Source organism: Dendropsophus ebraccatus, chromosome 2, assembly GCF_027789765.1.
Source record: "Dendropsophus ebraccatus isolate aDenEbr1 chromosome 2, aDenEbr1.pat, whole genome shotgun sequence".
In the NCBI taxonomy this organism is placed as follows: domain Eukaryota; kingdom Metazoa; phylum Chordata; class Amphibia; order Anura; family Hylidae; genus Dendropsophus; species Dendropsophus ebraccatus.
The window spans coordinates 212025265-212039603 of NC_091455.1; the positions used below are offsets into that span (position 1 = coordinate 212025265).

At 42.6% G+C, this 14339-nt stretch overlaps 1 protein-coding gene across 3 annotated transcripts in view; it reads right to left on the reverse strand.

The window, feature by feature from the left end:
• LOC138784926 (probable acyl-CoA dehydrogenase 6) overlaps positions 1–13160 on the reverse strand; it is a 47383-nt gene extending 34223 nt beyond the window's left edge. Inside the window, exons 1-3 of one of the 3 annotated variants that reach the window (XM_069960629.1) lie at positions 13076–13160; positions 12717–12909; positions 7679–7799 (exon numbers count right to left, since the gene is read on the reverse strand). In XM_069960629.1, the coding sequence (XP_069816730.1) occupies positions 7679–7799; positions 12717–12875 (280 nt within the window). In that variant the 5' untranslated portion in view covers positions 12876–12909; positions 13076–13160. Of the gene's footprint in view, positions 1–7678; positions 7800–12716; positions 12910–13029 lie in introns of all 3 variants that reach the window. The other 2 variants (XM_069960628.1, XM_069960630.1) reach the window with 2 other exon arrangements.
• Between the last annotated feature and the right edge of the window lie 1179 nt (positions 13161–14339).

Sequence of the window (14339 nt, forward strand, 5' to 3'; positions counted from 1 at the left end):
TACAGTACTGTGCATCTCGTAGGTTAACATGGACAGAATGAGGAGGGGAGGATCAGACTACACAGGGTTTATGTGTTGTCTGTTACTATGGAGACACATAGGCTTGTAATAGAAATTTTAATTGGCCACATAAAACCTGAAATTAATTTGTCATTTTAGGTGGATTAGGCAGGAATATAGTAAAAAGAGCCCAGTCACCCTTTCTCAGCCAATGAGCACCAGTGGGGGCGGGTCTCAGAAATGCTGATTGGCTGAGGGCAACTGAGAGGCGGGCTTTGCCAACAACGTCCTTTCCAGTTGGATGGCTGCTTCATATGACTGATGCCTCTAGGGACATTGTTGTATTATATCCAGTATGGTTTGTCTTCTATTTGTTACTCCCCAGGGCCCAATGAGGTGACCACAGTTTTGGCTCCTTTTCCTGACAGCTGGATGGTGGTGATGTAATGTTTCAAAGCCCAACATCAGGAAATATCCTCCCTTCCTTCTACCTATGCCTCCTCCCATTTTACACTTTTTTTTTTTAACTTTTGGGTGGTTGTATTTCTTTTACATTTCATTTTATATTATATATTTTTTTATTTTTATTATTTTTACGTTTTCCTTTTTATTTACTTTTTGTGTTACATTTTTTTATACCCCCTGCCCCTTTAATCATTTTTATATTAAACTTTTATTACTGTGTATTTTCATTCTTTTTCCTTTTGTTTATTTTTGCATCAATATTTTTGTTTATTTTTTCCCTTTTTTTTGTTATTAAGGCGGCTGGCATTCGGGGCCTTTTCATCAGTTGTGCGCAGATGTTTCCTTTGATCAGAAAATGTTCTGTATAAATATTTGGAGCATGGAGGAAGGCCGATACACGGCTGTGACACAAGAAAATAACAAAAGATGAGCCCGACTTCTGGCCAAAAAAAAGAAACCGGATAGTTTGGAGCAAAGCAGGAACCACATATTTCTCTCATTACAGGACGGCTGTGGAATAGATTACAGCGATGGAACTGTATCCAAGCCAAAAGCTTCCACATGGTCAGATGGACCACATGGAATTTTTTAGCCTACGGCCAGTGATTGGCTGAGCGGTCTGTCAGCTTAGCCAGGCCGCTCCGAAGCTGCTTCGGCGTGGGACCAGGAGAGAAGGAGAAGACCTGCGCCTGGATAGGTAATGTATAATGTTTTGTTATCCTTGTTCTCACCTGAAAACTAGGGTAAAAAAGTTAAAAAGTTCTGTCCATCATTGGACATTTTTGCACAAAGCTTTTAAATTTAAAAAAAAAACAGTGAAAAAGGTGAAAATTTTTGTGCAAACTTCTCAATATTTTACAAAAATTTTATACCAAAATCCACTAATTTTGACTGGAACTGCATCCATTCTATCCTCAGACGGAATACTCAGACGGAATCAGACAAGGTTGTAAATACATGCTACAGAAAGTATGGCCTATATTAGTATGAACCTATACCGTGGGGAGCCTGCAAGACTCAACTGAGCACCATGATCCATTCAATCAGTAGATGCTTTAAAGGGGAACTCCCATGATTTTATTTTTCAGATAAACTGGTGTCAGAAAGTTATATAGATTCGTAATTTACTTCTATTTAAAAATCTACAGTCTTCTGGTACTTATCAGCTGCTGTATGTCCTGCAGGAAGTGGTTTATTCTTTCCAGTCTGACACAGTGCTCTCTGCTGCCACCTCTGTCCATGTCAGGAAATGTCCAGAGCAGCAGCAAACCCCTATAGAAAACCTCTCCTGCTCTGGACAGTTCCTGACATGGACAGAGGTGGCAGCAGAGAGCACTGTGTCAGACTGGAAAGAATACACCACTTCCTGCAGAATATACAGCAGCTTATAAGTACTGGAAGACTGAAGATTTTTAAATAGAAATAAATGATAAATCTGTATAACTTAATGTTACAGTATCTTTGAGGAACCCTAGCCTGAAGCTCAACACAGCTTCTCTGCCAACATTCACCTCCCATACAATTCATCAAGTAGTGAGTCAGCGTTTAGTGTATGTGTCAGCCGGGAAGCAACAAGTAGCGCCATTTCTGTGGTGGTTCTTTAGTACCCGCTCTGGAGATGTCTTGGCACAGAATCTGTATGGCCTGGAGGGATGTCAGGAAGATGGTGTTACCCGTTCTATGTACACAGTAGAGTGGAGCGGAGTAGCGGGAGATGATTTATTTACTATCAGGAATATTAGTTTTTTTACCCCAAAATAATAGATGAAAGTTACGGTGACCCGGATTGGGATTCCCATGATTGGCAGCAGCGGTGAGGGGGGTTTCCTGGCTGTACAGCCATAGATCCCAGGTCTATACTATGCCTATACTATCCCTGGTGGTCTAGAGCAGAGAAGTGGTCAGTACCATGATCTAAGAGAAAAGGATCCTGCATATGGAGGGACAGGGATCATTCGTACTATAGGGGACATTATTATTACATGGAGCATTCCTACTACAGGGGGCATTATTATTACATGGAGCATTCCTACTACAGGGGGCATTATTATTACATGGAGCATTCCTACTACAGGGGGCATTATTATTAAGTGAGGCAGAAATTGAATTGGTAATGAATGTGTGATTGGGCGTTATTACTGTATGTAGGCACAGGGGGCGCTGTTACTGTATAGGGGACAGGGAGCATGTTTCAGGTATGAGGATTCCTGGTGGTGTGACTACTGTATAGGGGCACAGGGGGCCAATATTACTATGCAGGGTGCTCAGTGAGCATTATTACTTCATGAGGGGCACAGTGGGATCATTACTACTGTGTGGGGATATTATAACTGCATGAGGGGCCCAGTGGCATTATTACCCAGTGGGGGCATTATTACATGAGGGGCACAGTGGGATCATTACTACTGTGTGGGGATATTATAACTGCATGAGGGGCCCAGTGGCATTATTACCCAGTGGGGGCATTATTACATGAGGGGCACAGTGGGTGCATTATTACTGCATGAGGGGCACAGTGTGGGAATTATTACTCCATGAGGGGCACAATGGGGGAATTATTACATGAGGGGCGCAGAGGGTGTATTATTACTCCATGAGGGGTACAGTGGGGGAATTATTACATGAGGGGCACAGTGGGGGCATTATTACATGAGGGGCACAGTGGAGGCATTATTACTGCATGAGGGGCACAGAGGGGGAATTATTACATGAGGGGCACAGTGGAAGAATTATTACATAAGGGGCACAGTAAGTAACTATTTTTGAGAACATTGTGAACATTATGTATGGTAGACATACCGAAGGACTCGTGCCTCAGATATTTTCCAGACTCTGGCACTGTCCCTGGATCTAGAGCAGAGAAGAGGTCAGTACTATAATCCCTGGTGGTATAGAGCAGAAAAGAGGTCAGTATCATGATCCCTGGTGGTGTAGAGCAGAAAAGAGGTCAGTATCATGATCCCTGGTGGTCTAGAGCAGAGAAAAGGATCCTGCATATGGAGGGACAGGGATCATTCGTACTATAGGGGACATTATTATTACATGGAGCATTCCTACTACAGGGGGCATTATTATTACATGGGGACACAGGGGGCATTATTATTAAGTGAGGCAGAAATTGAATTGGTAATGAATGTGTGATTGGGCGCTATTACTGTATGTAGGCACAGGGGGCATGTTTCATGTATGAGGATTTCTGGTGGTATTACTACTGTATGGGGGCACAGGGGTCAATATTACTATGTAGGGTGCTCAGTGAGCATTATTACTTCATGAGGGGCACAGTGGGGGAATTATTACATGAGGGGCACAGTGGGGGAATTATTACATGAGGGGCACAGTGGGGGAATTATTACATGAGGGGCACAGTGGGGGAATTATTACATGAGGGGCACAGTGGGGGAATTATTACATGAGGGGCACAGTGGGGGCATTATTACTGCATGAGGGGCACAGTGGGGGAATTATTACATGAGGGGCACAGTAAGGGAACTATTTTTGAGAACATTGTGAACATTATGTATGGTAGACATACCGAAGGATTCGTGCCCCAGATCTTTTACAGACTCTGGCACTGTCCCTGGATCTAGCGGACCGGTCTCTGATCTCTTTATACATATTGGTGATCGCGAGACTGACGCTCGTTCATTGAAATTTTCAAACAAAGTACAAGAAACTAATAAAACTTTCAAAAATATAATATTCACCATGGTGCGTCCTGCGGGGGCGGCCATACTTTTCGAACATCAATTTTCCTGACACTTTTTTTTTTAGCAGACACTACAGGAGTTCTGGAAGGTTCCCCGATCGGAGCGGCAGTATTTCTGTAGAACCCCTCTATGCTGATGTGTGGGATGGAGACGCCGCCACATCAATCATTTTCTTGTCAAATTACAAAGAACAAGGAAATGTACAAATTCCTCAGAATCTACAACGGGATGTATTTGTAATTACATGTACATTAAATACTTTAAAGGGGAACTCCGATGATTTTTTTTATTAAAAAAAAAAAAAAAAAAAAACTGGCGTCACTAAGTTATACAGATTTGTAAATTACTTTTATTAAAGAATCTCCAGTCTTCCAGTACTTATCATCTGCTGTATGTCCTGCAGGAAGTGGTGTATTCTTTATAGTCTGACACACTGCTCTCTGCTGCCACCTCTGTGTTAAGGAGATGAGCGCGGACTTGCGGAGCTGGGGGAAGGGGGGGCGAGGCTCGCTCTCTGTACTTGTAGAATATTTAGTCTACAGATACTGAGTAATTCTTGGCGTCTGCTGTAATTCGGAGGCTGTAACATTGAGCAGATGCAGCCGGACTGATTCTTAAGGAATCATCCGGAGCCAAAATCTTATCACAGCTCGGTATAATATATCAGTATGTTCTAGGTTCTGTATAATATATCTATAGGTTCTAGGCTCTGTATAATATATCTATATGTTCTAGGCTCCGTATAATAAAGCTATATGTTCTAGGCTCCTCCTGGGTCTGATAAGAAGTCATCCAGCCCCGCACACGGGAAGCACCAAGATACCTTTAGAAGATTCACTATTAATTCAATGCAGATCAATGGCCACAAAAAAAATAATAATAAAATTTTTTATATATATATATATATATATATATATATATATATATATATATATATACGCTGCTGCACTGTAGGAGGCTGGGACCCCTGGGGTTTTCATCATAACTACTGACGGGGGCCGCAGCAGCAATCTTTGACATCACAAACAATACTGAGCGCAAATATCATTATATAACTAATCAGTATTCAGTATTTTATGATCGATCTCCTCCTGGTCGTGTGAAATTCTATATTATATTACATTACAGTATTGTGCCTGGAATATATGATAGATAGATAGATAGATAGATAGATAGATAGATAGATAGATAGGAGATAGATAGATAGATAGATAGATAGATAGATAGATGATAGATAGATAGATAGATAGATAGATAGATAGATAGGAGATAGATAGATAGATAGATAGATAGATAGATAGATAGATAGATGATAGATAGATGATAGATAGATGATAGATAGATGATAGATAGATAGATAGATAGGAGATAGATAGATAGATAGGAGATAGATAGATAGATAGATAGATAGATAGATAGGAGATAGATAGATAGATAAGAGATAGATGATAGATAGATAGATAGGAGATAGATAGAAGATAGATAGATAGATAGGTAGGAGATAGGAGATAGATAGATAGATAGATAGATAGATAGATAGATAGATAGATAGGAGATAGATAGATAGATAGATAGATAGATAGATAGATAGATAGATAGATAGGAGATAGATAGATAGATAAGAGATAGATGATAGATAGATAGATAGGAGATAGATAGAAGATAGATAGATAGATAGGTAGGAGATAGGAGATAGATAGATAGATAGATAGAAGATAGATAGATAGGAGATAGATAGATAGATAGATAGATAGATAGATAGATAGATAGGAGATAGATGATAGATAGATAGATAGGAGATAGATAGAAGATAGATAGATAGATAGATAGATAGATAGATAGATAGATAGATAGATAGATAGGAGATAGATAGATAGATAGATAGATAGATAGATAGATAGATAGGAGATAGATGATAGATAGATAGATAGGAGATAGATAGATAGATAGATAGATAGATAGATGATAGATAGATAGATAGATAGATAGATAGATAGATAGATAGGAGATAGATAGATAGATAGATAGATAGATAGATAGATAGATAGATAGATAAGAGATAGATGATAGATAGATAGGAGATAGATAGATAGATAGGAGATAGGAGATAGATAGAAGATAGATAGATAGATAGATAGATAGATAGATAGATAGGAGATAGATAGATAGATATATAGATAGATAGATAGATAGATAGGAGATAGATAGATAGATAGATAGGAGATAGATAGATAGATAGATAGATAGATAGATAGATAGATAGATAGAAGATAGATAGATAGATAGATAGATAGATAGATAGATAGGAGATAGATAGATAGATAGATCGCTAGATATTATAGACATATAAATATATATGATGGACAGGTTTGGGCTGGCTGGTAATATCTGGGTTAGTCGTCTCCTGATGATATTGCGCTCGGTATAATCCTCTTAGAGGTGTAATCTTCGGCACCTTTCGCTCTGTCAGCATTCTCCCTGCACTGTGCAATGGATCTGGATTTAGAGGTTTATGGGTTTGCGGTTACACCGGTGGCTGAAGACAAGTCATATAATTAGTTGTGAAAAAAGCTGTGATATAATCCCATTTCTGTAAATCCGCAGGAAGATTTGTGTTTCATGGAACTTTCCGTCACATATGGTTCATATCACAGAAATCCCAGATCTTCTCTGCAGCGGAATCACTTCTCACAGTCCATTGAGTCTGCAGAGTAATGATAACCCGGGGATATATACACCACATTCCCAGCGCTGAGATGTGTAAATCGGGTTCTGTCATATAGAATCTTCTTCATGTACATTCCACGAAATACAAACTACAAGGCCTGACTCCGCTCCAGTGCAAAGAATAGTACACACTAAATTCCTTTAATCCACCATCAATTAGACCAACAGACTATTATATATATTACTGGGAACTGGGGGGAAAACCCTCGAAAATATCATTGTAACATATTTACAGCAATACTTATTTATAATGATAAAGACTGGAAGATAGATAGATAGATAGATAGATAGATAGATAGATAGATAGATAGATAGATAGATAGATAGATAGATGATAGATAGGAGATAGATAGATAGATAGATAGATAGATAGATAGATAGATAGATAGATAGAAGATAGATAGATAGATAGATAGATAGATAGGAGATAGATAGGAGATAGATAGGAGATAGATAGGAGATAGATAGGAGATAGATAGGAGATAGATAGGAGATAGATAGGAGATAGATAGGAGATAGATAGGAGATAGATAGGAGATAGATAGGAGATAGATAGGAGATAGATAGATAGATAGATAGATAGATAGATAGGAGATAGATAGGAGATAGATAGAAGATAGATAGGAGATAGATAGGAGATAGATAGGAGATAGATAGATTCCAGTCCTAACAATCCTGACATCTAGGAAACCAGTTGCTGTTTCATAGTGATAGAAATACCTCTGGATAAGGTCTTTTCCATTCACCAGTATAATAACTTTTCCAGTATTTCCTACCTGTGGGTTTGTTGGCTCCCAGCATTCCGGCGTTTCCGAGGATTTTGAACACATGATGAGCAGGAAACTGTTCTTCTTTTTCCCATTGATCTACATAGGGGTTAATCTCTGTGTCTATTATCTGTAGATAAAGTAAGAAGCAGATTAATAGTCTTTTCCTGTTGGATAAGATTTATATAATGGCTAAATCTTAAAGGTGCTGTCCTGAGAAGAAACAGCGCCCCTCCTGTCCGAATGCTGAAACTACAGTCCAGCCCTATGCAGGGTTCTTAGAGGGGGCTTTTACTCTCTTTTTATACACAATAATCCAATGGACACAGTAATATATAATGGCCTCTCTATCCACATATCTACTGTCCATGACACAATATGATTCTTTACTCACTTACAGCAATTATACACAGAGGACAAATAAAAATAATTTATATTTATATAGCGCCAACAGATTCCGCAGCACTTTACAATTCTCAGTCTCCTCAAATTCTATTACCAGGTTTAAAATCATAGCACAATAAATATGTGTCAGGAGCTCCAGTATAAAAGACTAAGACAGCCAAAGTATATACTGTCACAGCGAATCATATAGTATTGCTAAGCCTGTATATCTAATTTGCTATGACCCTAATGGCCCTATTCCACGGGCCGACTTGAGGAGCAAACAAGCGCTCTCAGTGCTCGTTTGCTCCTCGTTCCCTGCTCTCTGCCGCTGCCAATCCATGCGGCAGCAGCGAGCGGGTGAGTCCGGGGAGGACTGGGGAGCTGTGGGGGGGGGGGGGGGGCTGCCCGGGTGATCACTAGATCGTCCGTGCAGCCCAAAGCATACAGCAATGTCTGCTGCCGCACCTATTCCGCGGGGCGACGGCAGCAGATTGTTGCTGTATCAGTCATTTGTTTTTCAACATGTTGAAAAACAAACAACTGCAACGATCAGCCGACATGAACGATGTCGGCTGCTCGTTGCCTTCTATTCCACAGGACGATTATGGGCCAAATGCGGCTGATAATCGTTCCGTGGAATAGGGCCTTAACAAGCATCCGGAATCTAAACTGTAACAGCTGTTATGCTTACCCATGTCAGATAGATAGATAGATAGATAGATAAGCAGTAGAAGTGAGTTGCACTACAAGTCCCAGTGAGGCGGGTTCCAGCTGACTGAGTTCAGACCACGAACCTTTGATCCATAAAGTAGTGATGATCAGCGGCACACCAAATAGCTTCAAAAACGTGGAGGTTTATTCAAAAGAACAAAACATTCATAAAGTGCAGCACAGCATAGCACGACGTTTCGGCGGGGTATCCGCCATTTTCAAGTGCCACTTGAAAATGGCGGATACCCCGCCGAAACGTCGTGCTATGCTGTGCTGCACTTTATGAATGTTTTGTTCTTTTGAATAAACCTCCACGTTTTTGAAGCTATTTGGTGTGCCGCTGATCATCACTACTTTATAGATAGATAGATAGATAGATAGATAAATATATAGGAGATAGATAGATAGATAGATAGATAGATAGATAGATAGATAGATAGATAAATATATAGGAGATAGATAGATAGATAGATAGATAGATAGATAGATAGATAGATAGGAGATAGATAGATAGGAGATAGATAGATAGGAGATAGATAGATAGGAGATAGATAGATGATAGATAGATAAATGATAGATAGATAGGAGATAGATAGATAGATAGATAGATAGATAGATAGGAGATAGATAGATAGATAGATAGATAGATAGATAGATAGGAGATAGATAGATAGATAGATAGATAGATAGATAGATAGGAGATAGATAGATAGATAGATGATAGATAGATAGATAAATGATAGATAGGAGATAGATAGATAGATAGATAGATAGATAGATAGATAGATAGATAGATAGATAGATTAAAGGGGGACTCCAGCAAATTATTTTTTCTTTCAAATCAACTGGTTTCAGAAAGTTATATAGATCTGTAATTTACTTCAATATAAAAACCTCCAGTCTTCCAGTACTTATCAGCTGCTGTGTGTCCTGCAGGAAGTGGTGTATTCTCTCCAGTCTGACACAGTGCTCTCTGCTGCCACCTCTGTCCATGTCAGGAACTGTCCAGAGCAGCAGAGGTTTCCTATGGGGATTTGCTGCTGCTCTGGACAGTTCCTGACATGGACAGAGGTGGCAGCAGAGAGCACTGTGTCACAGTCAAGTCACCCCGGCAGAGTTCTGTTACTAATTATTCGCCTCTTGCACCTACACTTGTTCTACCTCAAAGTGGTGTGTCAGAGTATCCGGGGGTGAGCATACCACCCCTGGCCAACGTGACAAGTGCCATCCTAGTCAGTACCCCAGCACCTAGCCCCCAGCTAACACCTTGCTACCCCCCAGTCACTGCAGAGAGGTATTTCCATCATCACAATGTCCATATACTTCAGTAGAGATGTGGTTGTGCACAGTCCTCTACAGCGAGATCTATAGACTTCAATGGAGACACCGCTGCACAAGTGCGACCATGTCTCCTTTGAAGTATATGGTGTGTGCGGTGGCCGAGTGAAGGTCAGAATACGCCCATTATCCCAATAGGTGACAGTTCTAGAGGAAGCACTCGCACCTATCAGCCTTTTCACCTGGTTGCTAGGGAAATGCTGCCTAGCAACCAAGCCTTTTTCAAGGTGCCTAGCAACCAAGATGTCTCATATTACACAAGAATGAGATGTCCTCGAAGGGGCAAGGAGACTCAGAAGGCGATAGATCATGGCTATCTCTATCCGTCATTGCCAAATATATCAAGATTTTTATTTAAATATATATATATACTCGGGCAAAGAGGGAGCACATGAGACATCTCATGGTCCTCCCAACCGGAGGTCATCATGTTTGGAAATACAATGGACATTGGCGCACGTGATGTGGATGATGTGTAGTATAATGATTCTAGCAATGGTTACAATTTCCTCTGTAGAGAAAGTCAGGATACGCCGACGGCCGTCATCACAATGTCCCCGAACATCAAAGCCTCATCGCCCTGCAAGTCCCCCCCTCCATGCCCGCTGCATATGATATGTACAGTATGATCTGTGAGGGTCTAAGGGTGAACAAAAACAGGACACAATGATGGTGCGACTATCTAATGTAGGGATGGGGACCTCCGGCCCTCCAGCTGTTGCAAAACTACAACTCCCAGCATGCATGGTGTTTGGTAAAGTCCCGACTCCTGATGACAGATGATGTTGTGGGATCAGGGATCAGATCTCAAGTTACTACCAGCTTGGTTTTACATTCACTTGCTGTGAATTTACCAACCACATCTGCTGGAAGTTTGTTCCAAGAGTCTACTACCTCTTTGGAAATGAAATGCTACCCTTACATCTGTGCTGCCAGGCCAACCAACCATTCATTCATAGGACATTGTCCTCTGTTCTTTATATTAGTAGGGGTCTCAGTGGTCAGACCTCCCAGACCCCCTACAAATCCATAAGTTATAAAAATAAAGTATTTAAAGGGGTTGTTCATAAAACAAAATTCTTTCAAATCAACTGGTGGCAGAAAGTTATATAGATGTGTAATTTACTTCTATTAAAAAAAAAAAAAATCTCCAGTCTTCCAATACTTATCAGCTGCTGTATCTCCTGCAGGAAGTGGTGTATTCTTTCCAGCCTGACACAGCACTCTCTGCTGCCACCTCTGTCCATGTCAGGAACTGTCTAGAGCAGCAGCAAATCCCCATAGAAAACCTCTCCTGCTCTAGACAGTTCCTGGCATGGACAGAGGTGGCAGCAGAGAGCACTGTGACAGACTGGAAAGAATACACCACTTCCCGCAGGACATACAGCAGCTGATAAGTACTGGAAGACAAGATTTTTTAATAGAAGTAAATTACAAATCTCTGGTACTTTCTAGCACTAGTTGATTTAAAAGAAAATATTTTTGGTGAACTGCCCCTTTTCAATGCTGTCCGCCATTTCCCTTGGGTTGTACATGTGTAAATGTATTTACATAAACTGGCCCCAGAAAATTATACAGCTTTGTAAATTACTTATATTTAAAAATGTCCAGTCTTCAAGTACTTATCAGCTGCTGTAGGTCTTGCAAGAAGTGGTGTATTCTCTCCAGTCTGACACAGTGCTCTCTGCTGCCACCTCTGTCCATGTCAGGAACTGTCCAGAGCAGGAGAGGTTTTTTATGGGGATTTGCTGCTACTCTGGACAGTTCCTGACATGGACAGAGGTGGCAGCAGAGAGTGCTGTCTCAGACTGGAGAGAATACACCACTTCCTGCAGGACATACAGCAACTGATAAGTACTGGAAGACTGGAGATTTTCTTTTTAAATAGAAGTTATCAATAAATCTGTATAACTTTCTCACACCAGTTGATTTTTTCCCCTCCAGATTACCCCTTTAAATAAATACCCCAGACCCAAATTGGTTAAAGGGGTACTCCGGCCCAGGCAGCACAGCCATTCAGCGGCCAAAGCGGGACTCCGTGGGACAGGGGTACGGGGCGCCTTGATCCGGGACCCAGCGCTGGAAGCGGAGAGGTAAGTGACCTCCTCCATCCATAACCACCCCCTCCCAAGCCATATCTGAAAAATACGGCTGGGCCGGAGTTCCCCTTAATATATAGTCACCTAAGTACTTAAAGGAAAAGTCTGGCCGTTTTTAAAATCTGGCAGGGGGGAATTTGTTAAGGAGTATGAACTTACCTGTCCCCGTGCCCATGCTGAGTGGCAGGACCGGCCTTGGGACCCCCCTGGCTGTCCCAGCTGATGGGCAGCCAGCTCAGCCAATCAGTGACTAAAGCAGCCACTCGCCCCAGTCATTGACCATCAGCCGTGTTGTGACGTGTCAGCGCCGGACATCATAGAGCCCAGTGGTGGTCCCGAGGCTGGTTCCTTCGCTTACCGCAGGCACTGGGAGAGGTAAGTTCATACTCCTGATCAAATTCCCCCTGTCGGCTGCCAGATTTTAAAAACAGCCAGACTTCTCCTTTAAGGTAAGTTCACATGGGACATAAATGCAAATCTGCAAAGTTACTGAGTGTGATGGTGACCGGTACCTTTCTCAGTGACTCTCTGATTGCTTGGTGCTCCTCGGTGTACAGGGTGCTGGCAGCTTGGTGGCCGGCCTGGCTAGCAGGGGCTGTGAGGGAGAAGAACCTGCACAGAGGTCGGGGCCTGCTCCTTACCAGCTGCAGGGTGCACAGCCTGAGAGCCATAGCTGCAGCAGTGATCTGTGCCCAGGACTGTGACCTGCAAACAAAGGACAGGGTGTCAGCAGACCATGCACTCAGCAGTGGGGGGTATCTACATATCACATGTCACATAGCTGCAGGGTTACAGGATCGGTGCAATTTACATTTATTATCTTACAATAGTTTTATTAGTAAACCTGGAGTTTGGGTTTGTCTGCACTCACTGTGGTTCCCGGCGGTGTGCACCACTTCCTGTAGTGTCACGTGATTAATCCTCCCCCAGCTGCACACAGTAGGCTGGGACTGCAGGTGGGGGAGGAGGGAGTAAGGGAAGCTCAGAAACAATGGAGCCCGGCCAAGCGTTATTCATAGTAACCACAAGACGTAAGACGAGTCGTGAGGGAAAAATGGAGTCACATAAAGCTCCATCAGTGGATCCACGACGGTGGCGAAGTACAAGTCCTTCTTAACACCTTATATTTCCTTTTCTTTTCGCAGTCACTTCTGCTTTAGAGACACAAATGCTTCCGAGACCATAAGCCGGACTCCACTGTATCATCATCCCCATCTGGACTACTGCGCCATCCTCCTCTCTAGATGGCCTCCATCGCCGGCCTTCTGAGACGATAAGCCGGACTCCACTGTATCATCATCCCCATCTGGACTACTGCGCCATCCTCCTCTCTAGTTGGCCTCCATCGCCGGCCTTCTGAGACAATTAGCCGGACTCCACTGTATCATCATCCCCATCTGGACTACTGCGCCATCCTCCTCTCTAGTTGGCCTCCATCGCCGGCCTTCTGAGATAATAAGCCGGACTCCACTGTATCATCATCCCCATCTGGACTACTGCACCATCCTCCTCGCTTCCCTCCAGTCTATCCTTTACTCCTCACTCCTCTCTGCCAATCCTTTCACCAGTTATCTGTTGCCCAACAAATTCAGCTTAAATGTTAACAATGATATACAAGAGTGTCTGTATATCTCCTCCATGCATCCCTGACTTGATATCCCGCTACCGTTCGTCGTGCAATCCCCGATCCTCACAAGATCTCTGTCTGTGCTCAGCCATTGTCCACTCCTCACACAACCACCTCCGCCTGAGCTTCCCCCTATACTCTAGAACTTACTACTCCGACACATCCGGCTCTCACTACTCCGACACATCCGGCTCTCACTACTCCGACACATCCGGCTCTCACTACTCCGACACATCCGGCTCTCACTACTCCGACACATCCGGCTCTCACTACTCCGACACATCCGGCTCTCTCTACTCCGACACATCCGGCTCTCACTACTCCGACACATCCGGCTCTCACTACTCCGACACATCCGGCTCTCACTACTCCGACACATCCGGCTCTCACTACTCCGACACATCCGGCTCTCACTACTCCGACACATCCGGCTCTCACTACTCCGACACATCCGGCTCTCACTACTCCGACACATCCGGCTCTCACTACTCCGACACATCCGGCTCTC